This window comes from Chinchilla lanigera, unplaced genomic scaffold, assembly GCF_000276665.1.
Source record: "Chinchilla lanigera isolate Chin_1 unplaced genomic scaffold, ChiLan1.0 scaffold00080, whole genome shotgun sequence".
Lineage (NCBI taxonomy): Eukaryota > Metazoa > Chordata > Mammalia > Rodentia > Chinchillidae > Chinchilla > Chinchilla lanigera.
The window spans coordinates 6,343,769-6,369,149 of NW_004955481.1; the positions used below are offsets into that span (position 1 = coordinate 6,343,769).

Consider the following 25,381-nt stretch of genomic DNA (forward strand, 5'->3'; position numbering starts at 1 on the left):
CTAGTGGTACAGCACCTGCCTGGCAAGCACAAGGTTGTGAGTTCAATTCCCGGTACTGGGGAAAAAAAAAAAAAAAAAGAATAACAGAACAAAACTAAAATGTTACAGAATTTTTGATTCACTATTTTTAAATCTGTGAGGTAAACCATAATATGAAGAGGCAGAAAATAAAAGTGTTTTTATTTGAAAATACTGTACAATTTTGAAGTCAAAGATTTCTTATCTATCACCTTTAAATACCTGTCACGTTTTGGAAGGAACCACTTCTCTTAGTTTGTGAACACTCATTGGATGTTAGACTGAGGATGTCTTAATAGCCCATGTAATGAAACTTAAGTATCCCTGGAGCACATAAAAGCTCTCCACTGAGAAAATGTTTGACCAATATGTTAAATATGAAAGTAGTTTCCTGGTTAATTTCTTATTTTTATAAATATACTACCTTATTTTAGTCCTTTCTGACAAGTACTTATTTATGATACTTCATTCAATACTTACCACTGCCTTCTGGTGCACACTCCCAGATCTTCAGTTTATGTAAAATGAGAACAATACCCAGATTCCTTCATAATCTGGACCTTTGTTTGTTTGTTTGTTTGTACCAGGAATTGAACTTGGGATCTGGTGCTTGCCATTTTATCCCTTAGATGATAACCTGACATTACCAGGGTTGGTATGAGTGTTCTCATGCTTTTCTTTTTACTTTGTTCACAATTAGCTTTATCTGGAATTATATGGCTATGATTTGTTGTTTAGGGAATCTTTTTTTTAAAATAAATTGATAATAAAATTGTGCCATTGCTGAGGATATAGCTCAGCAGCACAAGTGCCTGCCCAGCAAGCGCAAGGTCCTGAGTTTGATCCCTGGTACCCTCCCCCAAAAAAGTGTCTGAGTAAAATTGTGCTGCCCCCTCCCATTTTAAGATGCAAACTAGATGTTTGGAGGCATGGAATTTGTAAAGAATGGATCTGATGACCAAAAGCAGTACTGTCTAGGAAGTGATACAAAAGTTGCAGTCCCTAGAATTCACCCCATTCTAGGTGGAATCAGGAAGGCATGGGAATTAGGCATGTGTGATTTTAAAAAATTTTGCATGTAAGTTTTGATATTTAGCCAGGGTGAAAACCACTGATCAAGAAACGAGAGTAAGATTATAGTCATGACCTTTTCTTAAATTACTAGCATGTTGCACAGAACAAATTCGTATTAGGAGATGGGGGGTTGGGGTTTTTTTTTTAAGATGTAACTTAGTCTTTAATTAGTATGTGCTCTCTCAGTTTCAGCAGATATTTGGAAAGTCTCTCAAAGCAATTTTTTTGAGACAGGGTCTTGCTTTGTAGTCCAGGTTAGACTTTTGATTCACTATGTAGCCCAGGCTGGCCTCAAATTTGTGGCAATCCTGCTTCAGCCTCCGAGTGATGGGATTACAGGCATGCACCACCATACCTGGCTTCAAATAAATTTTTGTAATATATTTAATTGACTTCAGTGTAATTCATTATTTTACTTGAAGTCAGTTTCTTAAAAGGTTAGGAAATTACCTGAGGAATCCTATTTTCCATATTTGAACAAACACTCAAATGCACATGCTCAAACACACATACACATATGCATACCTCTGCCTCTCCTTTTTTTCTTTTTTTTGACACAGGGTCTCACTATGTAGTGTAGGTTGGCCTTGAACTCGCTTTTTTTTTTTTTTTTTTTTTGGTTTTTCTCTGGTACCGGGAACCAAACTCACGACCTTGCGCTTGCCAGGCAGGTGCTTTGCCGCTGAGCTAAATCCCCAGCCCCTTGAACTTGCTTCTGTAGCCCAGGCTGGCCTCAAACTCACAGTGATCCCCCTGCCTCAGTCTCACTCTCTCGAGTACTGGGATTCCAAGCGTGCGCCACCACACCCGGCTTTGCCTCTCCTTGCTCATGTCACATTGGATAGTAAAGAATAAAGTTGGTCATTAGTTACGGTATGTGGCATCCTTGAGGTCCAAATACTAACCAGCCTTAAGTTACTTGTTATCAATGCTCTGAAATGCAGTATTTTTACGAAAGATGAGCCAACTGCAGCGGCTCACTCTTGTAGTTAGTGTGTGCTACTCAGGAGGCTGACACTGGAAGATCATGAGTTTGAGTCCAACCTGGGTAACCCGTTAAGACCCTATTTCAAAACATAAAAACAAATAATTTTTAAAAGCCCAAAATTATGGAAAAAAGTGAATGTTACTGTTAAATAGTAAAACATACTTTACATTTATGCTTAGCCTTCAGGTATGGCTGTAAATTTCACCTATTTTACTTGTATTGCATCTTACTGGTCTTCACAGTATACTCTAAGACAATGAAGTGAATGCACATATATATAGTCACAGGTTTATCTAATTTATTATACAAATTAAGTTTTAATATTTATAGTAGGAAAGCACTTCCTTATACGTACTATATATAAAGATGAAAGCATGTGCCCTAAAGTTAGCTGCAGTGATACATGGGCTGGTATGGATTCTGCCATATCCAACAAAGAAGGTACTTTTAAGTTACTAGGAATTTGACTTCTATTAGATAGTGAAGCATGTACTTGGCTCTAAGGACCTACCAAGACTTAAAAAGTTCAGTTACATTCAGGCAAAGATCATCTAACTACTAGTGCTGAATAGAGAATGTTTAATTAACCCTTGCTATCTCTTTTACCAAGTTTCCTCAACTTAGTTTTAAGGACTTCTCCAAGTACTTAGTTGTATTTTTTAAAGTATTCAGTGTCAAACAGAAATACGCAATTAAGCAGTTAAATAAGCAGGCATACATCTCCCTTTTGATGCTAAATCATCTGACCAGCGTGCGGATTTTATATGTGCTGCCGAAGTGAGCACCACACGCTGGCTTGAGATACCAGACTGATTTCCATGTATACTCAGAACCTTGCTCATCACTACTTTGCATTTTCCTTCCCTGAAGTATCTTTTAGTTAGTAAGTTTTTCAGTTCCTCCTTCATCTTTTCTTTCCCTTGTAGCTGTGAGCACTCCAGTAGATTGCATCATGAGATTGGGCCCTGTGAGCTGTTTTGCTCTTTTCCAAGTGTCTGATTCAGCAGGCCATAGCCCACTGCTTGCCAGAAAGTCGCCATTGCTTCTAGGCTGACGTTTGCCTGCTTGTTTTGATCGTCTGAGAGATGAGACTTTGTTTGCCAGAACCACAGTTGATAGAAATAGAAGAATACAGATGAGAAAGAGCACTGCAATTATAATTAAGCAAATTAGTATGGCCATGTTGTTGCTCTTTTCCTCACAGACATCCTTTTTAAAAATTTCACCGTGACTTTTGCTTGTGTTTTCAATGCTTTCTGCTGTCGAAGAACTGTTCCTGACAACAGAAAGTGTGTAGAGCTCCTGTTCAGATTTAGGAGTTAAAGACACAATCCGAGACGATGATGCTGTTTCAGGAATCTTGGTAGAATTAACTTTGTAATCCATTTTAGGAGTTACAGGGCTGGTGGTAATGTTTTCATTTTGCTGTCTGCCCGTGTTGTTTCGAATAACTGAATCCCAGGTGATAGTATTGTTAGCCAACAAATGTGTATAGTTTGCTTTTGTTCCAGAAGACAAAGAAAAAACGGTTGTCATCAGAAAGGCAAGATGCAGGTAATATCCTGTGTGTTCCATGTGCATGAGTATGCTGGTAATCTGTTGGAACAGAATATCACTTGTTAATCTGTGAAAAGATAATGGTTCATAGTTTTGGTAATTCTAGTTAAAAGACAAGACAGTTGAGATATTACAAGGAACCTACAAGTTCATGCCCAACGTTCAGTATTGAGTTCCTTCCGAACCAAGTTATTTTCTGTTATTCTTAGATTGTACATAAACATTTTAATTTCCATTGTACTTTTAGATGCTATAAATTGGCATTCTAAATATCTATTATAATCATTTCAAACAGAATACCATGGCTTTACATTTTTTTCCTTTTTAAGTATGTTAGACTTCAGCTTTGAGTCAGAAACTTCTGCTTTTACTCTTTTGATTCCTCATTTAAAGAAAAGAAAAACCATCCAAGGATCGTTCTTGCTGAAACTTCCCACCCTCCAGCAAATGTGGCCTTGAAAGTTTTGCTTCATGTACGGAAAGAAATGCAAGCTGCCTTTTGTTTTTTTAAAGGAGGGCAGCAAAGTTTGGTAGAAACCAAAGGAAAAGAAACTTCAAATAGGAATTTGAGATGTTCTTTTGTCTTTTGGGTTGTTTTGATGCTTAGAGTAAGACACTACTTAAAAATTATCCCCAGCATTTTTGAAAAACAGTTTTATGGTAGTGGTTCTTTGTTCACCTGTATTTTTTCTAACTTACTGTGACATTCTAAATGTAAAGGATGCTTATTTTCTCAACCTCAGAATATCTGGCAATACAAAGAAAAAGAAGCAGATTTCTTCTGAATCTCAAAACTGCAACAAAAGTTGGCTTTTTTATCATTTTGTAACTAGAATTTTTCTCTGATTTTGACGTAATTCTAAAAAAGAACTTGGTATCATTAAATGAGAAGAAATAGATCACCAGGATCTTGGAGACTTAGAATTAAGTGGCAGATTATAAGCATCCCAAAATATAATTGAAGAAGTTGATATTTAACCACTGGAAGTATAGCTCAGGAGCAGAGCGTATATATACTGAGCATGCACAAGGTCCTGGTTCAGTCCCTCGCTGCAACAACAACCAAAATGACATCTCAGTTTGGGATCAGAGCTTCCTAGACGCCAGTACCAAAAGGAGACAGGTTCTGTTCCTAATTCTTATTATCCACCATATTAGACTTAAATAGAATTGACATTATCAGTTCTGGGTACTGTTAACCTACCAGAAAAGATTTATCACCCTTAATGAGGTATCTCTTTTATAATAACATGTTAGTTTGTCTTACTTTTATAAATGTATTTTATTGTTAGCATTCGTTTAAGAGAATTATAAGCAAAAACTAGATTGTTCTGAGATTTACTAAATAAAATTACCTGGTTAAGAAGCTTGTGTACCTTACAGAAATTCTTTTTAAACTTGAATGTGCATAGGAGTTGTCTTCTTCTCCTCCCTCTTTTTTATTTTCTTTTTTGTTAGTGTAAATTTGGACTTGTCAGTTCTTGGGTGGGGCCTGAGATTCTGTATCTCTAATCCATTCTCAGGTGACACAGATGCTGCTCTGTTTGGCATGTTTTTGAGCATCAAGGTTTTATAAGTATCAATTATCAGATCTCCTTAGATAAAACTTGTATACTATTGAAATATATAGATTTAGATTTGCAAGTGTGAGAATACTGAGTTAAAAGAAAAGCAGCATACAATAAATAATGCTATTAACTTCTGAAGTAATAGCTCATATTAATAGTAGAGGGGGGAGAAAACTTTATTCAAAGTTCTGGAATCAAGAATACTTATTGGATTGAGACCTTTAATAGACCATTAAAGAGGTAGTACACTGAATACTGTTCAACTTTTAAATTAAATGATGTACATCTTTGGATATTTTATGATTCTTTCTCGAAAAGAAATACTTTAAATTAGCAAATAATTTCCACGCTTTTATGCTAGAATGGACTTCTGCAAAAATGATTTAAAGTGGGTTATTCTTGTCCCATCAGTTCATTAACAATGTGGTATACATCACAGTACTCGTACACATTTTTGCAGTGCGTACCACCGGCCAGATAATAGGCCCGCTGTTGATTGTCTTCAGCCAGATGTACTGCTGTGCCCAGATAAACAAACAAGGACAAAATGAGGCTCTCTTCCCAGTATAAATGCTTGGGAGTTAAAGGATTTTTCTACAGTTCTGAAATATGCCGTAAGAGGCTAGGTTATATTATCAAAAGCTTATCGCTGGTCATGTCAATGAAATTTATAGTGCCTAACCATTACTAATAAGAAATTATTTTAACACTTTAAAATAACAAAACTTTTTCGTTCACTTTTAGAGTCCAAATTTAGTTCTTTCCTAATCCTAAATTAAAACTCCATGTTAACAGTTATAAATCTTTCTGTTTTGTTTAGATCATAATTTCACATATAGAACAGGAAAAAAGCAGCACACATTTTTAATCACTTACGATTCTACTGTTAGTGAGATTTTTACTTATTTTTAAAAGACAGTTCTTTGCACAGTAATTTGAACAAAGTTATAAGCAAAATGACATAAGAAAAGCTGTATATATGACCTACCTTACAAAATGGTTGGTCAAAATTTGATAATGGAATTTTACTAAGCCACTTCTTCTTTTGTCTTCTTATTTAAAGTAGAATAGACTTAGAAAATACAAAATGTAAAGTACATCTGCAACAAAAAAGGGTACGTACAGCTAGCTTTCCACTTTTAAAACCAAACCACAGATGACACATTTCCTTTCCGCTGCAACTCAAGCACATGTCACAGAGAGAGAGAGGGAAAAAAAAAACTCCAGCTTGTCTTGCTGGCCGCTGGCATGACAGAAGGCTTTGTAGAACAAATCTCCGCCTCCAGAACAGGGAGGGTTTTCTAGTTAATGCCTTTTGACCTTTTGCACGTTATCTATGACTGCTATATTCTTTTGAGTGATATGTGGGTATTTTTCAGTAGGTAAGATGGCATCTTTGATGTAGTATTAAAATTTCTAAAATGCTCACCAGTATACTACAGATTGATTTGAAAATATGAGATTGAAGTCCTTGAGGTATTTGTCAGATAATAGAAGCAATGATACATATAATTGACATTTCAGATTGTGGAACTGCAACAATGATTTCAGAAAATATCTAGTAAACTTAGATTACATGGGAGCACAAATCTTTTCATATGGTACGTGCTCTGTCCTCAGATGTCTAAAATGAAGGTTGCCAAGTATGGTGGCACATGCCTGTAATCCCAGCACTTGAGAGGGTGAGGCAGGAGGATTGCCATGTGTTTGAGGCCAGCCTAGGCTACATAGCAAGACCCTGTCTCAAAAATAATTAGTTAAGTACACATTTTTAAAAATGGATGTCATTTTTTCTCCAAAAGTAGCTGCCCTTGTTTTATTAAGCCATAGTAGGCTTCTTGTTTCAGGTCATGATAGCAACATTCTTTGTAACCTCAGAGGCTTACAGCAGGTCCTTTTCATTTGTGTCCTTTCTTTGACTCCAAATTAGACTTCGGATTATGTGGGTTGTTCTTTTATATTCTTGAATCAGTTTTTTCCCCTTGTTTTTACTATCATAGTTTTTTTTTTCATCATCGTAGTTCTTATGAGGTTGTATCTAGCCAAGTGACAAATTCAGTATCCCTTTTACTAATTCCAATTCCTTCATTCATCTTGTATAAATAGATGTCTTTGGTCATGTTACTCCTTTATTAATATTTTGTTAAAATTGAGTTATTTTGGGGCTGGGGATATAGCTCAGTGGTGCAGCATCTTCCTGGCAAGCATGAAGTCCTGAGTTTGATCCCTGGTAGAAAAAAAAAAAAAAAAAGTTGAGTAATTTTCTCTTTTCAATAGGGATTAAGAAATGTTTGTGAAGATCAGATGAAAATGCTTTTTGAAAACAAGAAAAATGTCACCCCCCCCCATGTATTCATATTTAGTGTGCTGTGGCTGGGACCAGGAAATCCCATTTTAATCAAATACCACAGTTGATTCTGATGCCAGTGGTACACAGAACATACTCTTGAGAAATATTCAGTCCCTAGAAGACCAGAATCTCTTTGCTGAACATGTACACTTTATAGTTTGGCTTTTCTTGGCTGTATCTCTCAAAACCTCTCTACATGAATCTTCCATTACGCTAAACTAGTTCTATAATGCATTTAGTCCCCCCGCTTTTTTTGCCTGATCCCTCCTCTTGCTGAGTGCCAAATTCCTCCTACCCAGTTCAGCCACTGAGTCTTCTGTGTAGCTCTCACTCACTCCCAGTTTGTGTTGATCTGTCCTTCTTTTGAATTTAATAGCAGTTAGTCTGCAGTTCCTTTGCTAAGTGACCACATGCTGCATTATACAGGCTAATTATTCTTTGTCCAAAATACTTTATACCAGAAATGTTTTGGATTTCAGATCTTTTTTGGACTTGGGACTATTTGCAGATATATGAAGTATTTGAGGGATAGGATCCAAGTCAGAACACAAAATTCATTTTTTTTTATGTATACCTTATACGTATAACCTGAAGGCCATTTTTTACAATATTTTTAGTATGCATGAGGTTTGGCTGCAGCTTATCACATATGATCAGGTGTAAATTTTCCATGTGTAGCATGTATTGATGTTCAAAAAGTTTGAAATTTTGAAGCATTTCAGATTTTCAGATTAGGGATGTTCATCATTTGTATTTTATCTTGAAATACCTCGCTTTTGTTTAAAAACCATTTAACTTGTCATATTTTCATTAGATATCCTCCCAAAAAGATTAAAAAGCAGAAGATACTCTATTAACCTTAGCAAATTTAGCAATACTATCACTAGAGTATAGAATACATTGGGTCTGAGTTAGTATAGTTATTTTAATAATTTTGTTATAAAAAGATCAGTAGGAGCCAGACATAGTGGTATATGCCTGTAATCCCAGCACTCAGGAGGTCAAAGCAGGAGGATCACTGCAGATATATAGCAAGATTCTGTCTCCAAAAAACTAAAAAATAGGGGCTGGGGATTTAGCTCAGCAGCAAAGCGCCTGCCTAGCAAGCGCAAGGTCATGAGTTCGGTTCCCGGTACCGGAGAAAAAAACCAAAAATAAATAAATAAATAAAAAATTTAAAAAAAGTTGGTTGTGCTGGTACACACCTGTAAACCTAGCACTCGGGAGGCTAAGGCAGGAGATTGCCACAAGTTCAAGGCCAGCCTGGAATACATAATGAGTTCAAGGCCAGCCCAAACTACATAATAAGACCCTGTCTCAAAAAAAAAAAAAAAAAGCTGGGGGTGGACATAGCTCAGTGCAGAGACCCTGGTCAGACTCCAGTACCAAAGAGGGACTTGGGGGTAGGGGAGAACATGAATCCAGACTTTGAATAATTGTTTTCTATTATTGTGTTCTCTAGAAAATGAATCAGAAAATTTTAAAAATATATTAGTGGCATCATATTTATTCAGAGCTCTATTAAATCTTTTGGCCTTTTGTTTTATCTTCCTTAGGTTCAAAACTGGTCAAATCAATGGTGATTTGCTGATATATCACGTCTTGCTGACTTTAAAGCCATATTATGCAAAGCCATATGAAATTGTAGTGGACCTTACCCATACTGGGCCTAGCAATCGCTTCAAAACAGACTTTCTTTCCAAGTGGTTTGTTGTTTTTCCTGGCTTTGCTTATGACAATGTCTCTGCAGTGTATATCTATAACTGTAACTCCTGGGTTAGGGAGTACACCAAGTATCACGAGCGGCTGCTGACTGGCCTCAAAGGCAGCAAGAGACTAATTTTCATAGATTGTCCTGGGAAACTGGCTGAACACATAGAGCATGATCAACAGAAACTGCCTGCTGCCACGTTAGCTTTGGAAGAGGATCTGAAGGTGTTCCATAATGCTCTCAAGCTAGCCCACAAAGATACCAAAGTTTCTATTAAGGCAAGTTGTGTGTGTGTGTGTGTGTGTGTGTGTGTATGTGTGTGTGTGTGTTTTTTGACTGATTCATTGCTTTTCTTAACAAACCAGACCTCCCTAAGTATCCTTGTAGCTCTATATCAAATGTAAGTCCAGATGTAGGAAGACCCAAGATTTCTCTTTCAGAGGCCCTGCAGGAAATGTGGGAAGTATACACTTAATAATATCCTAGATTGGGTTGGAGGCAGAAGAACGTTGTAGAAAAGGTGCTGTCATTTATTGTCTGTCAGTCAAACAGTAAGAGTGTGGAGAGTACCTAGTGAGAGTTCTCGTTAGTACATGATTTTTTTTAGTGAGGAGCAGGATCCTTCCGGATAAAATCAGTACTTGTCTATAAGCATCTCAGCCTTTTTGAAAAGTAAACTTAAAATATTTTCTGATATTTTCAGGTGTTTTGAGAGTATTTATCACAGTAATTATTGAATCTCTGAATATATAATGGTAGTGACTCCTTAAATGGCATAGTGGGTAGATGATTGGGTTGGTTGGTTGGTTGGTTGGTTTTTGGGGGAGCCTTTTCAAGTTCTACATAGTAGAATTTAATAATTCTCCACTCCATCCCCTCACTCTCACTTTTCAGGTTGGTTCTACTGCTGTTCAGGTAACATCAGCAGAGAGAACAAAAGTCCTGGGGCAATCAGTCTTTCTAAACGACATCTACTATGCCTCAGAAATTGAAGAAATCTGCCTTGTGGATGAGAACCAGTTTACCTTAACCATTGCCAACCAGGGCACACCGCTCACCTTCATGCACCAGGAGTGCGAAGCCATCGTCCAGTCTATCATTCATATCCGGACCCGCTGGGAGCTGTCACAGCCTGACTCCATCCCCCAGCACACCAAGATCCGGCCAAAAGATGTCCCCGGGACACTGCTTAATATTGCATTACTTAATTTAGGCAGTTCAGACCCTAGTTTACGGTAGGTTTTTTTGTTTCTAATTCAGCTTTGTCCAGGATTTGCTCTTTTAAAATGAGACCATTTAATAAACTTTTAAGATAACCCTCTGTCTTAGTACTGTAAATTGGAAGGTATGCTGTGTTGGTTAACCAGTGTGACCTCATCACATTATGAGGTATTCACATAAACTGTGGAATTCTCAATAGGGTGATTCACTCTAAACCAGTACATGTTCTTTCTCCAGGAAACTTTCATCTAAAACAGACAACATAACAGACTTTTTTTTTCTTAAAGTAAATCTCCTTTTTAGCCGGGGTGGTGGTACACACCTGTAATCCCAGCACTCGGGAAGCTAAGGTAGGAAGATTGCAGTGAGTTTGAGGCCAACCTGAACTACTTATCGAGACCCTGTCTCAAGAAAGAAAAAAAGAGAAAGAAATTGCCCTTTTTTTAAAAAAAAAAAAAAAAGTCAACTACTAAAGTTATGTCTCCTCCTCTGAGTCCTCTAAGTTCTCCCATGCTTAAAAATATATCATTACTAAGTTTCCTGTCAAATCAGATTAGCATTGTTTGACAAAGGAACACCTAATGTTCAGTAACTCAAAGAACATTATTGCATACTTTGTACCTACAAAGGGATGATCAAAATATACATTAAATGTTTAAGTTTTAAAACTTAATTACAGTAAAAGACCCATTGCCATTAATCCCCCTAAAAATGTTCCTCATTGGCTCAGACTCACTTATTTGTGTTCTTGTTACTCTCTGAAGCAGTTCTGGAAGTCCGTCCTCTTTAAGAGGTGTGATCAAAACTTGGGTGAATGCTGCTGCCAAGGGCCATCCAGTGAAAACACAGCAGGGTGTCCTCATCTACTGTTCACTGGATCCCACACCATGCAACTCCTGGTTCTTGCCAAAAGTCAAAATGGCTATGAAAAGTAAATGCTTGAATTGATTCAGAACATTCAGGCAGCCATGACAGTACAACTGAATCACAAAACCAGCTTCAAAACAGGACCTCCATAACTGCTCTAGAGAGTGACAAGAACAATGGGATAAGTGTATTTGAAGTGAGGAGGAATATTTTGAGGGGGGTTAAAATGTAATGTGTCTTTTACTTTAATAAATTTTTAAAAATGTAAATATTCACCTTGTATTTTGATCATACCTCGAATGTCACTTTAATAGAATTCTTGAAAAAATATCTTAAGGCCAATATGTGATTGAATAGAGTAGAATTGGTTCTGTTTAGTCTTAATAATTTGTATGTAAATATAGAAAAAGCATGATGACAAAGCATGACCTGTGGAGTCAGTTGATTTGATTTGATCTAGATTGCTACTTTCTAACTTTGTATAAGTTTGAGGAAGGGTACAGAAGTCTCCCAGCCCTAGGTCCCTATAGTATGTGTGTTAGTATAGTGTGTCACCTAGCAAATAGTTTGTGCTTAGTAAATAGTATCCCCTTCCACTTTCCTTTTCCTCCCTTCCAAGGTCTCCTTATACCTCTTCTCCCATTTCTCCACTCTCCTTTTCATTTTAGAATAATTTCTTGGGGGCTGGGGATGTGGCTCAGTGGTAGAGTGCTTGCCTAGCGTGCACAAGGCCCTGAGTTCAATCCCCAGTACCACAAAAAGAAAAAATAGAATAATTTCTTGTCTCGAGTACCTTAGGATTGTCAGGATTTTTACAGAAAGAAGTTGAGCATACCTAAACAGAAAATACAAAATCCAAAGTGCTCCAAAATCTGAAAATTCTTGAGTATTGTGTCCAGAACTCATAACATTTCATATTTTGAAGCATATTGAGCTTCAGAGTTTTGAATTAGAGATGTTTACCCAATAAAGTCTATGCAAATATTCCAAAATTTTTTTTTTTTAAAAAAGAATCTGAAACACTTGTGGTCCTAAGTACTTTGATAGGGGATACTCAACCTGTTTAAATGCTTAGCTTCAGAAACTTCTCTGGGAAGAGTATAAAAGTATAAAACTCAGGTTTTACAGTGGCTCTTTTAGGATTTGAGATTTTCTTTTATTTAAAAGGAAAAAGAAAAAAGCCAGGCATGGTGGCACACACGTGTAATCCCAGGACTCGGGAGGCTAAGACAGGAGGCTCACCGTGAGTTTGAGACCAGCCTGGGCTACACACTGAGTTAAAGACCAGCATGAACTACAGAGTGGGACCCAGTCTCAAAAAAACAGAAAAAAATATATATATATATAAATGAGGAAAAAATAAACAAATTAGCAAGATTTTTTTAAAATCTGGATTACTCTCATAGTGTTGATCTGTGAACTCCAGAAGTGGTTTGCAAAATTTTACATATGCTGTCTTCCCTTATCTCATTGTATCTGTGGCCTTTATTCCCACCTGAGGAAGCTCTATTATTTTTTTTTAATAGCCCGATTCTTTATTGCTGTTATATAGAATAAACACTAGTAGCAAAATAGTGTAACTTAGACTCCCTAGAATTTAATGAAAGGTAAATAAACTTAGAATAACATTAATATTTTCATTCGAGGAAAATGAAACTGTACTCTTGCCATTCATTTCTAATTCTGTGTGCTTTATTGAAGAATGCTCTTAACAATACAGTAATTAGCTTGAGTGAACTTGTACTCTTTCCTGCTGGTACAGATTGATAGCTTGTACTTTTTACTGAAGCACGTCACCCCAAAAAAAGGTTTTTGGGCAAACTAAGTGTTCATGACTTTTTTCCTCCTATATGGTTGTTGCATAAATATATTGGCTGATGGCAATTCAGAGGTAAGGAAATCCTGAAATTTAATGAGCAAACCATCTTTTTTGCTGCATGGAGAAAAAAGTAGAATTTTAAAATTGAGTCTAAGTTCTTTAAGCTGTCTCCTAAAATGCTTAAATATATATTTTCAGTCATTTATAAAAGAATTTTTTGTTCTAATGGAACCTGGGTATTGCAGTTTTTTATTTGTTTCCATGGTTATGTATGATGTAATGAGGTCATAGAAGAAAAAATGAAGGAATTAGATTATACTTAATTTTGGTTTTGACCTTCAGTTTGTAGAGTAACTTGTAGGACAGAGAAATTGAGTGAATGCTCATTTTAAAGAGTCTAACATTTAATTTGGTGAGTGCCTACTTCATTTCTCATGATCTTCAGTGTGCCTGGATCTAGGAGAGAAGAAACCAAAATTTGAGTTTTGGCTTCACTAAAAACACGATATGCCTTATTCTATTTTTCTGTTGATCTACTTTAGGACCGTGAACCTCTCACGTTTTTTGTCCCGTGAGATGTCTTCTAGCAAGCCCTATATTCACCTGTTTTAAGGGTCACACGGTACTTTTCCAGTTATGTCAAAAATCTCTCTTCCCTAAATGATCCAGGGGGTATTTTGGGTTTACCATTTGTCTTATCTCTAATTGATCATAAAATTTAAAATTAGTGGATCGTGCTTGGTAATAGAACCTCACATTATATGTTATGAAAAAATTGGAATTTATAAGGAAAAGTAAGTTTTAAAACAACTTCATTTGTGTTTTCTCCTAGGTCAGCTGCCTATAATCTTCTGTGTGCCTTAACTTGTACCTTTAATTTAAAAATCGAGGGCCAGTTACTAGAGACATCAGGTTTATGTATCCCAGCCAACAACACCCTCTTTATTGTCTCTATTAGTAAAACACTGGCAGCCAATGAGCCACACCTCACGTTAGAATTTTTGGAAGAGTGTATTTCTGGATTTAGCAAATCTAGTAAGTAATGATAATTTTCTTTAATACTAACAGTGATTCTAAGAAAATTCAAACAAAACTTTTGTTTGTTTTGTTTGATTCTAAACAAAACTTTTGTTTCACAAAACCCTTTTGTTTCTCAACTTCTCAGTGAAGTCTTCCACTTAACTTTATTTTTACTTTTTAACCTCTTATGTTTTCATCTGTGGTACCCTGTAACTAAAGGAACTCTAAAAGAAATTCGTGATAGGACACGTGGAACAATCCACCAAATTCTGGCAATAAATGCAAAGTGGCAAGATTTTGCTACTTTACATGTCTCTGAGCCACTTTTAAAGTATTTTTTTTCACTGTTTGAGTTTCAGGATTTCTTTTCTCAGTGTAAAAGTTCACATGAAAAAAGTCTCTACATTGTCTCCTTGATTTTAAGGAAAATGTAACTTTTGTTGGACATGTGTGATTCCTGGAGAATATACTGGTACATGATACAGGGACCAGAGTTAGTTCTGACTTGGCTTTAATAAATCTCATAAATTTAAGATCCATTTTTTATCTATCCATCTTTATACCCTGTGAAGTATGAATGTTGATTGCCTAGCTTAGTTCTTAATATTTTCTTTCCTCTGTCTTTCTCCCCATAACATACACAGCTTTACTTTTCTTCATTTAAACACATTTCTTGATCTTTTTGTAGTAGGTAATTAAGAGATTTAACAATTCATCACAACTAGGTCACTTTATATTTTCCAAGTGAAAGATATAGGAATTAAACCCTAAGAAAATGTGATGCAGGAATGGTGGCTGACGTCTGTAATCCCGGAACTCTAGGAAGTTTAGGTAGGAGGGTTGCAAGTTTAAGCTCAGCCAGGGTAATTTAGCGTAAAGACCTTATCTCAAATTAAAACAAAACAAACAAAAAAACCCATATATATGTATGTGTATATTACCCTGTGTTCAATCCCTAAGGCCTCCAAAATTTAAGAAAAAAATTTTTTAAAGTATGATTGACAAAAGAGTAGAAGTATAAAGTTTTACTGATAGTACTAACATAAGAAAAGATTTGAGTGAATGGCTAAGCCTGTTGTGTTCCTGCATGAACAGTTCTTCCTAAAGAGGACAATTTGAATGCAATCTCATCAAAATAGCCATGGAATTTGAGGATTAAGATTGGAGATAGAATTTAAATAATTTTTAAATTCTGCTTGAAAGTACAAGAATAGCTAATACTGAAACTAAAGAAAACAAACCTGAAACTACAGATGTCTGGGTGTTTAAGAGTTAGCAGTTAAACTGCGTTTGGTGGTACATGTCTGTAATCCCAGTACTCAGGAGGCCAAAAGTTTAAGGCCAACCTGGGCTACATAGTTGAGTTCAGAGCCAGCCTGAACTATATAATGAAACTTGTCTTAAAAGAACCAAAAAAATTTTTTTTAGTTAAAAAAGGAAAAGAATCAACAGTCAGAGCAGAACAGATGATAAATAGCATCACAGTGCTGAGGATGTAGCTCAGTGGTAGAGCACTTGCCCAGCGTGCACAAGGCTCCGATCCCCAGCGCTGCAGAGGAGGATGGGGGAGAAGAAGAGGGAAAGAGGAAGGAGTGTAGAGAGGGAGAGAAATACAAAATCATTTCAGAAATGAGGCTGGAAAATGAATTAAATTAGATTTTCATCTACACTACAAGATACCAAAATAAGATTTAGTTGTGTTTAAGAGTTGAATATAAAAAATAGAACCTTTAACAAAAAAAGAGGAAGAGTAAATATTTAATTGCTTTCTAGATGAATAAGGACATGTGAAACAAAAATGGTACAAATAGTTGAACAGCCTTGACTTTGAAAAATTTTAAAACATCTCTCAACAAAAAAAGATGAATAAATCTTTTTTGAAGATAAACTAGGACCAAATATAAGAAAAGAGTAATATCTTTAATCATAAAGAGCTCTTACAGCTTAAGAAAAATGAATCAACAGTAACGTGCAGCTGGGCTTGGCGACACTTGCCTGTGATCCCTGCACTCAAGAGAATGAGGCGGGAGGATCATGAGTTTGAAGCCAATCTGGGCTGCATAGCAAGACCCTGTTTTTAAAAACCATGAATGAATAATGAATGACAAACGAACAAGTGACTATACAGACGAGCCCAGAACTCTGAGAGACTGAAGAAGGATGAACAAATTCAGGCCCAGCCTGAGTAATTTAGCAAGACCCTGTCTCAAAATAGAAAGGGCTGGGGATGTAGCTTAGTGTACAGGTCCTGGGTTCAAAGGGATGTAAACTGAAAGAATAATGAGGTAACATATTCAACTTTAAAATTGAAAAAAATTAAGTGCTTATGATTTGTAGCATTATGAGAAGGGATAATTTTGCTAGAAAGCAATTTGGAAGTGATTTCAAGATAATTAATGATAATCAATCTTTGGCCTCATAATTCCACTTCTTAGAAATTGCCCTAAAGAATTAATGTAGTTCACTATGTAGTTCAAGGTGGCCTTGGACTCACTCTGTAGCCCAGACTGGCCTCAAACTCATGGTGATTCTCCTGCCTCAGCCTCCCAAGTGCTGGGATTACAGGTGTGCATCACCATACCTGACAATTTAATACACTTTTACATGTGAATACATCATGAATGTATCTTTCATATCCAGAACATTTCCAAGATCCAGAAGTATCTTTTATTACTCAATACCAACGCATCACCAAAAGTAAACACTGTTATTACCTCTAATTGTCATAGACTTATTTTGCCTACTTTTGAAGAGTCCAGCAATCAAGTAGAGAACTGATCAAATTTTTGGCTCTCTCTATGGATGTTTTGATTAAACTGTTAATGTAGTTTTTAGCTGGGTAAAGTGGTGCACACTTGTAACCCCAGTAGTAGGCTGAGGAAGCAGGATCACAAGTTCAAGCCCACCCTGGGAAACTTAATGATTTAGCAAAGTAAATCAAAAACAAAATAACAAAAGGGCTGGGATTGTAGTTCAGGTTCAGTCCCAAGTCCAAGTATAGGAGTTTGAGAGGTTATGGGGTACTTTCCTAGCATGTTTGAGGCCTTGGGTAGAATTCTCAGTACCACAAAAAAAGGGGAGGGAGAAAGTAAGTTTTTGTTTCAAAGTTTCAGATTGGGAAGATGAGAATGTTCTGGAGATGGATGAGTGGTGATATTTGCACAACCATGTGAATGTACTTAATGCCATTGAACTATACACTTAAAATGGTTAAAATGCCTAATTTTGTGTTGTGTATCTTACAATTCTAAAGTTTTTTTAAAAAATAAGTTTAAAAATATTTTTGGAGCCACCTGTAATCCCAGCACTCAGGATGCTGAGGCAGGTAGATTGCCGTGAGTTCAAGGTCAGCCTAGATTACATAGTGAGATCAAGACCAGCCTGATGTATAACAAGACTCTGTCTGAAAACATTAAAATTAAAAAATTTTTTAAATGTAGTTTTGTAGAATATTTAATGATGAGTAAATAATCTCAATATAATGTTTAATGGAAAAACATTCAGGATACAGTATATATGTAGCATAATCCTAGTTTTTGTGGATTGGAGGTTTTACTATTTAGACACATAAATGTACATTATTTCTGCAAAAATTTGAAAGCTTAAGGAGAGATTAGGTGATATGCCAATATATTAATACTAGTTTCATTTTTGTGATAATTCTTTTTACTCAACTCTATGATTGTTACATGTTCCTTTTACAATGAGATAAATGTAATAAACATTTTTTAACTAGAAAAGAAATTATTAAAAGTGAGAAAAAACTTTTCAAAAACTGACTTACTGGATTTTAAAATTACTTTCTTCAAGGCTTATTCTCCTTCTTCATCTCTTGTCTTCAAATATGTATTTGCCAAGTCCCTTTTCTTCGGGCCTGATTCTAGGTAATGGTCATTACCTGTTCCCTTTGTGTTAACCCAGATACCTTTATGGTAATGTAACTATTGAGGTAATTTTCATAGACCCTCTGTGCTAACAGTCTGTTTTTTTCCCAGGTATTGAATTGAAGCACCTTTGTCTGGAATATATGACCCCCTGGCTGTCAAATCTGGTCCGTTTTTGTAAGCATAATGATGATGCCAAACGACAGAGGGTTACTGCTATTCTTGATAAGCTGATAACAATGACCATCAATGAGAAACAGATGTATCCATCTATTCAAGCAAAAATATGGGGGAGTCTCGGGCAGGTATTGAGTTGCTAAAATACTTATCTAGTATCTCCTTTTTACAGGTAGTTATCTGTTGCCCACTCTGTGCTTGCCACAAAGGATATGCAGTAACTGAAAAAACAATTCTTATTTCAGAAGCAAGCACTCACCCACCTCTTCATTTGGTTTGAAATTATAAAAATCAAATGCACATCCCAGAACCAGAGAAAAACTACTTTACCACTCTTTTGTGGTTTAATTATATAGAGTTTAATTGTAGAAATCTAGTTTCATTTCTTTGGCTGGGCGTGGTGGCTCATGCCTGTAATCCCAGCACTCAGGAGGCTGAGGCAGGAGGACTGCTGCAAGTTCGAGACCAGCCTGGGCTACAAAGTGAGCTCAAGGCCAGCCTGAACTAAACAGCAAGACCCTGTTTCAAAAAGACAAAAAAAAGAAAGAAAGAAAGAAATCGAGTTTCATTTCTAATAATGCTTTGAAATGTATTCTAATCTCTACATGCCGGGGATATCAATAAATAATTCTTTCTTCCCTCCCTTCCTCTCCTGCCTTCCCTCCCCTTTTCTTGTCTGTCTCTTGTCTCTCTCCTCTCTCTTTTCTCCCCCTCCCCTTCTCCCTCCTCTCATCCTCTGTCCTCTGTCCTCTGTCTCTTCTCATCTCATCAAAGATGAAACCCAGGGCCTTTATACTGAACCATAACCCCAGGCCTTTTCTTATTTTTTATTTTGAGACAGGCTCTTGCTGTATCACTGTTGTTCCGGCAGGGTTCTAATTTGTGGTCCTCCTTCCTCAGCCTCCCAGAGTGCTGAGATTATAGACACAGACCAGCACACCCAGCTCAGTAAATATTTCTATATGCGTGCTACTTGAGACATTTGCTCTTGTTTATAGTTCTAGAAATAAGAATACCGCTGTTAAAATATAAGATGTAGGCTGGGGATTTAGCTCAGCGGCAAAGCGCCTGCCTGGCAAGCGCAAGGTCGTGAGTTCGGTTCCCGGTACCGGAGAAAAACCAAAAAAAAAAAAAAAATATATAAGATGTAGCACTGGGCGTGGTAGTGCATGCTTGTAATCCCAGCGCTCGGAGGCTAAGACAGGAGGATCACTGAGTTCAAGGCCAGCCCAGGCTACATAGGGAGTTCAAGGCCAGCCTGGACTATGTAGTGAGAGCTTGTCTTAAGAAAGAAAAGGCGGGGAGGAACTTTTTTAATCTGAGAGGAATTACACGTATTATTTCTTCAAAGTAAGCACTTAAGGAAGCAGTGCCCTTACTCAAACAATGCTGCAAGTCGTACACACAATTGTAAGAGACCTCAGAGCCAGTTTCATAGCCCTAGAAAATTTTTCAGTACTTACTGTCACTTTCTGTGTTTCAAAACAATTAGATTGGTCACTTCATTACTCTCTTAGAGGAACACAGAAATGCTTTGTAAGAAAATGAAGTTAATCTCTTACTCAGAAGGATTCAAGTGAATATCTTCATCCTTCCCTGGATAATTGATGCTAGGTTATATTTATTGATACATCTCTCAATAAAACCTGGTATTTTGGAGGCTTCAAGTAAAACAGATTTTTCGTGTTGATTGGGCTGTTCTTTGAATATTTTTAAATTAAAAATTAAGTAGGTAGTGTTGTTGAAAACATTGTTTTTCTCCCCCCTTCACTAGATTACAGATCTGCTTGATGTTGTACTAGACAGTTTCATCAAAACCAGTGCAACTGGTGGCTTGGGATCAATAAAAGCCGAGGTGATGGCAGATACTGCTGTAGCTTTAGCTTCTGGAAATGTGAAGCTGGTTTCAAGCAAGGTAATCACTTTTCCTTTGCCTTCTGACAGTGGCATAATATATCTGTTTTTATCAGCAAGAGGATTTTTGTTTTGTAGCTACATATTTTATAGTTAAACTGAATTTTTTATGATACAACTTTAGTTCTGTATCTTTTAAAATTCTGCTTCTTTACAGGTCATTGGGAGGATGTGCAAAATAATTGACAAGACATGCTTATCTCCAACTCCTACCTTAGAACAACATCTGATGTGGGACGATATTGCTATTTTAGCCCGCTACATGCTGATGCTGTCCTTCAACAATTCCCTTGATGTGGCAGCTCATCTCCCCTACCTCTTCCATGTTGTTACTTTCTTAGTAGCCACAGGCCCATTGTCCCTTAGAGCTTCCACTCATGGATTGGTCATTAATATCATCCACTCTCTGTGTACTTGTTCACAGCTTCACTTTAGTGGTAAGTTCCAGGGAAGTAACTTGCATTTCATCAGTTCCTCTGTCCACTTTACTTCACTTGACTTACTATACTTCACTTGACTACTATAAATTTATTATTATTATTATTATTATTATTATTTTGGTATGGGACTTGAACTCAGGACTTTGTGCTTGTCAGGCAGGTGCTATTTATGATGGTGTCTTAACATCAAGCTGCTCATATAGGTCTACAGTAGTGAGTTGAAGTTTTATCAAAATGAAACAATGAATTACTTTCCATATCAAGCTATAATAAAGATTTATGTAGTTATTGAATAAGCTAAACAGTGTAAATTGACAGTGTTGCATCACTAGTATTTACTACTACTAATCTGTGATTAAATGATGCTAAAGCAGTAGGCATTAATATATATCTAGTGGTTTGATTTAGGGAACATGGTTGTGTAATTTTTATATGATCAGATTTTCTAAATTGAAAGTGAAACAACATCCTCAATGTATTACTTGTTTCTTTTCTCTTTTACAGAAGAAACCAAGCAAGTTTTGAGACTCAGTCTAACAGAGTTCTCATTACCCAAATTTTACTTGCTGTTTGGCATTAGCAAAGTTAAGTCAGCAGCTGTCATAGCCTTCCGATCCAGTTACCGAGACAGGTCCTTCTCTCCTGGCTCCTATGAGAGGGAGACTTTTGCATTAACATCCTTAGAAACAGTCACAGAAGCTCTGTTGGAGATCATGGAGGTATGTAGGGGACAATGACAAGAAATTAAGTGAAAAATCATTTTTTTAAAATCCACTACTGCTGTACAAAAGAAATACCAATTTATTCTGCTGTTATACAGTTAATACTTAAGACACGTTTCATGGAATATGTTAACGGTAACAATGTCATCTATTAAAAAAAAATTAAAATTAAAAAAATGTCATCTATATGCAGGCATGGTGGCACGTACCTGTAAATCTAGCACTCTGGGGATCCAAGGCAGGAGGATCACAAGTTCAAGCCAAGCCTGGGCAACTTAGTGAGACCCTGTCTCAAAATTTTAATTAAGGGCAGGGGATGTGGCGCAGTACGGAGGCTCTAGGCTCTAGGGAGCTGGGGTGTAGCTCAGTGGTAGAAGACTTCAATCTCCAGTACCACTAAAAAGAAAGAAAAAGCCATGTGTTTATAGTAATGATATTATAATGAATGTTATTTAAATGTTTCTTTAAAAACATATATACACTTACATACTCAGCATTTTTTCCTCCTACCCCTAGGCTTGTATGAGAGATATTCCAACATGCAAATGGCTGGACCAGTGGACAGAACTAGCGCAAAGGTGTGTCCCCAATTAAAAATAAGTTGTAAAATCATGTGTATTATTGAAAAAAACGGGCTGGATGCATAGCTAAGTGGTAGAGCACTTTGCCTAGCATGTGGAAGGCCCTGGGTTTGAAAACCTACAATTAAAAGAAAAGAAAACAAAGTATTAGTGCATACTCAGTATCTTATTTAGTATATTCTGTAAAGATACACAAAGGTTTTCATAAGGTCTTCGGATCTTTTATTTGCAGATTTGCATTCCAGTACAATCCATCCCTGCAACCAAGAGCTCTTGTGGTCTTTGGCTGTATTAGCAAACGAGTGTCTCACGGGCAGATAAAGCAGATAATCCGTATTCTTAGCAAGGTACTTCTCCCTCTCTTCTCCCAACTATTTGTGGTTTCCAAATTGTAAAGCATGTCTTCCACTTCTTAAAAGTCATTTAGATTTAACAAAATGTCTTTTGCCAGGCATGGTGGTACACACCTGTAATCCCAGCACTTGGGAGGCTGAGACAGGAGAATTGCTGTGAGTTCGAGGCCAGCCTGAGCTACAAAGTGAGTTCAAGGCCATCCTGAACTGCACAGAAAGACCCTGTCCCAAAAAAAAAAAAAAAAAAAAAAGAAGAAGAAAAAAAGTCTTGTACATTGTTTATTAAACCTTTAAAAATGAGCTTTACTATTTTCTTACTGTAATTCTTTGAAGAAATCCTCTGTAGATGTCTTTCAAAGAAAAGTATTTTGCCTGTTTTGCTAAGCAGATACCCTTTTTTTATCGATTTTCCCAAGCATTTAATTACATAGTAAAACTATAGCTTTATGTTGAGCTTCATAATTTGTAATGTTTGACCTATTCAAATACAATATAGAAATACAGTTTTAGAGTTAATGTTTTATTTCACTGAACGTAAAATGAAGAATTCTCTTTCCCTAAAAGGCACTGGAGAGCTGCTTAAAAGGACCTGATACTTATAACAGTCAAGTTCTGATAGAAGCTACAGTAATAGCACTAACCAAATTACAGCCACTTCTCAATAAGGTAATTATTGTATAGAACATTAGTTTTCTTTCTTTTGGGTGTCAGTGTTACATGTTCTTGTAGAGTTCAGAAAATGGATTGAGAAGCATTGATAGAAAAAGCTATAGTGAAAGCATAACTTCTTGTCATAAAATTTAGTTGTTTTGTTGGGTGAGGTGGCACATGCCTGTAAACCCAGTGCTCAGAGGCTGAGGCAGGAGGATCACCTCGAGTTCAAGGCCAGCCTGGACTACACAGTGAGACCCTGTTCCAAAAAAAAAAAATTTGAGTTGCTTGAAGGAGTTACATTAGCAAAAGAATAAGTATGGAGTTTATGTTCTAAGGTGCCTGTAATTTTTTTTTTTTTACCAGTGCTAAAGAGATGGGTTTATAGTCTTAATTTTTTTCTAGTATTAATTGAGCCTTTGCTAGAACTTGGTACTCTCTTAGAGGCTAGCGATTACAAAGCCAATAGAATTGCCTGCCTTCATGGTGCTTACATTCTGGGGTAGATGTGGAGGTTGAGGTGTGGATGGATGATAAACTAAGTAAAATACTTGGTATGTTAGTTAGTGATCATTACTGTGGAGAAATGTAAAGCTAAGAGAAGTAAATGTGATCTTCACAAGTGTTTGGTGCTGGGTTAGGGTTGTAGCTCAGTGGTAGAGGGCTTACCTATCATATACAATGCCCTGATAACATTTCAGAGGAATAAAATGGAATAACCATTCTTCATCATGGGCTGAGCTGATCTTACCTTTCCTACCTTGAGCAGGTTATTTAACATATCTGGACATCAGGTGTTCCCCACTGATAAAATGAATGGACAAGACAGTGGCATGATTTTACCTTCCAGTTTCTAGAGTCATAATTCTGTGAATTGAGTTCAAAGATACACTAGTCTTAGAAATGATTATAGAAAAATAAATGCCTATTATGTTCCTAGTGAAGTTAAATATTCTACAAACATCTTGATCTTAAATGATATAAAATTACTTTTATCCTTTTTCTATATAAGTAAAAATGAGACTCAGAAAGACTAACTTTCCCAGAATCCCATTCATAATAAAACACAGAACCATGATTCTAGTCCAAGGGTGTCTATGTCTAAAGTCTTTATATTTTCTTGAATAGCGCAGTGCTAAATAAGGATCACCCATAGCATACAGTTTTACTTCAGAGCAGCAGGAGACCGCTACAGTAGTATGAGTGACAAGCTGAAAGGGGAGAGTTTAAATGAAAGGGATTGACAGGATTTAGTACAGGGAGAAAGGCAAGTGAAGGCGCAGCAGGAGGTGGAAGGCAGTGAATGTGCAGCAGGAGGACTATACAAGAAGGGCAGAATGGTGAGTGGGCCATTCTCGCTATGAAGAAACTTGCAAAAGAGCAGTGAGAAAGAAGGTTGTGAAGATTGGGTATAACAAATGTAGCATTAAACATTCTTCAGAAAGGAGTTTGGAAATTTTCTGCCAGACCAAAAAAAAAAAAAAGTCAACAGCAGGACTTAGATCATTCTAGTATTAGACTGCACAGTGCATCTGAGGGGAAAGGAACTGGAGACAGAAGGAATCAACATTTAGAATAGAGAAGATTGGCATGAGGTAGTATCACTGGCAATGAGAAAGAAAGGGGCTGGGGATATTGACGAGTAGTGTAGTAGAGTGCTTGTCTAGCCCGTGTGAGGCCTTGAAGTCAGTCCCAGTATTAGGGGTGGGGGTGGGGGCCAGAAAGAGAGAGACGCAGAGGCAGGGAGAGAAAGGAAAAGTGGATCAGCGAACCTTAGACTTGGATTTCAAGCTCCAAAACAGGAAGAAGTCAAATAAGTTGCTAAGGTTCTGAGCTCAGCTACGTTTCTTTCTGGCAAGGGAAAGACAGAGGACTTATTATGTATTTACCTTCACCGAAAGAGAAAACACGGATAACTGGGTGAGGTAGATTGCTTCATTTCATGCTCCAGTGTGCATAATCGCAACTGTTTGATGGCGCGTCTTGCTAAGCTGAACACATCTTCTTCGCCAGGACTCCCCTCTGCACAGAGCCCTGTTCTGGGTGGCGGTGGCTGTGCTGCAGCTGGATGAGGTCAACTTGTATTCAGCAGGCACTGCCCTTCTGGAACAAAACCTGCACACCTTAGATAGTCTCCGAATATTCAATGACAAGGTAAGCAAGCTTTCCTTTGGAATTCCTATGTTAACTCACTTTAATATTCTTTTTTCCTTCATTGTAGTTCTTTTAAAATCAAAAGAGCTTCATAACTGAAATATGAATATTTATCATGGAGTTTATTATTAGTATAATTATCTGCCAGCTCATAAAAACTATCTAACAGTGGAAAGAAAGGTTTGTGCTAATATTGTTTGGACAATTAAGTGCCTACAATTTGTAATTGCTAAATTGTGGAAGCAACCCAAATGTCCATCCAGCGAGGATTGGATGAGAAAATTGTGGTACTTTTATATAATGGAATATTAC

General features: G+C 36.8%; 2 protein-coding genes across 6 annotated transcripts in view; one reads left to right on the plus strand and one right to left on the minus strand.

Annotated features, from left to right (window-relative positions):
* Nucleotides 1–25,381, plus strand: part of Nf1 (neurofibromin 1) — a 258,325-nt gene that overhangs the window by 197,914 nt on the left and 35,030 nt on the right. For all 4 annotated transcript variants that reach the window (XM_005402798.2, XM_005402800.2, XM_005402799.2 and 1 more), the window contains 11 exons: nt 9,112–9,544; nt 10,161–10,501; nt 14,006–14,208; nt 18,189–18,382; nt 20,029–20,169; nt 20,326–20,605; nt 21,113–21,327; nt 21,847–21,908; nt 22,144–22,258; nt 22,829–22,930; nt 24,929–25,069. In XM_005402798.2, the coding sequence (XP_005402855.1) occupies nt 9,112–9,544; nt 10,161–10,501; nt 14,006–14,208; nt 18,189–18,382; nt 20,029–20,169; nt 20,326–20,605; nt 21,113–21,327; nt 21,847–21,908; nt 22,144–22,258; nt 22,829–22,930; nt 24,929–25,069 (2,227 nt within the window). The remainder of the gene's footprint in view (nt 1–9,111; nt 9,545–10,160; nt 10,502–14,005; nt 14,209–18,188; nt 18,383–20,028; nt 20,170–20,325; nt 20,606–21,112; nt 21,328–21,846; nt 21,909–22,143; nt 22,259–22,828; nt 22,931–24,928; nt 25,070–25,381) is intronic.
* On the minus strand, nt 2,256–6,448 carry Evi2a (ecotropic viral integration site 2A). Of its 2 annotated transcripts, none has more exons than XM_013503425.1 (2): nt 6,194–6,448; nt 2,256–3,704 (listed from the first exon to the last, which is right to left on the minus strand). In XM_013503425.1, the coding sequence occupies exon 2, from the start codon at nt 3,659–3,661 to the stop codon at nt 2,957–2,959; it is 705 nt and encodes a 234-aa protein (XP_013358879.1). In that variant the 5' UTR covers nt 3,662–3,704; nt 6,194–6,448; the 3' UTR covers nt 2,256–2,956. The 2 variants fall into 2 exon arrangements, with proteins under 2 accessions (XP_013358879.1, XP_005402852.1); XM_005402795.2 differs by having other exon boundaries at nt 2,256–3,676; nt 6,194–6,447.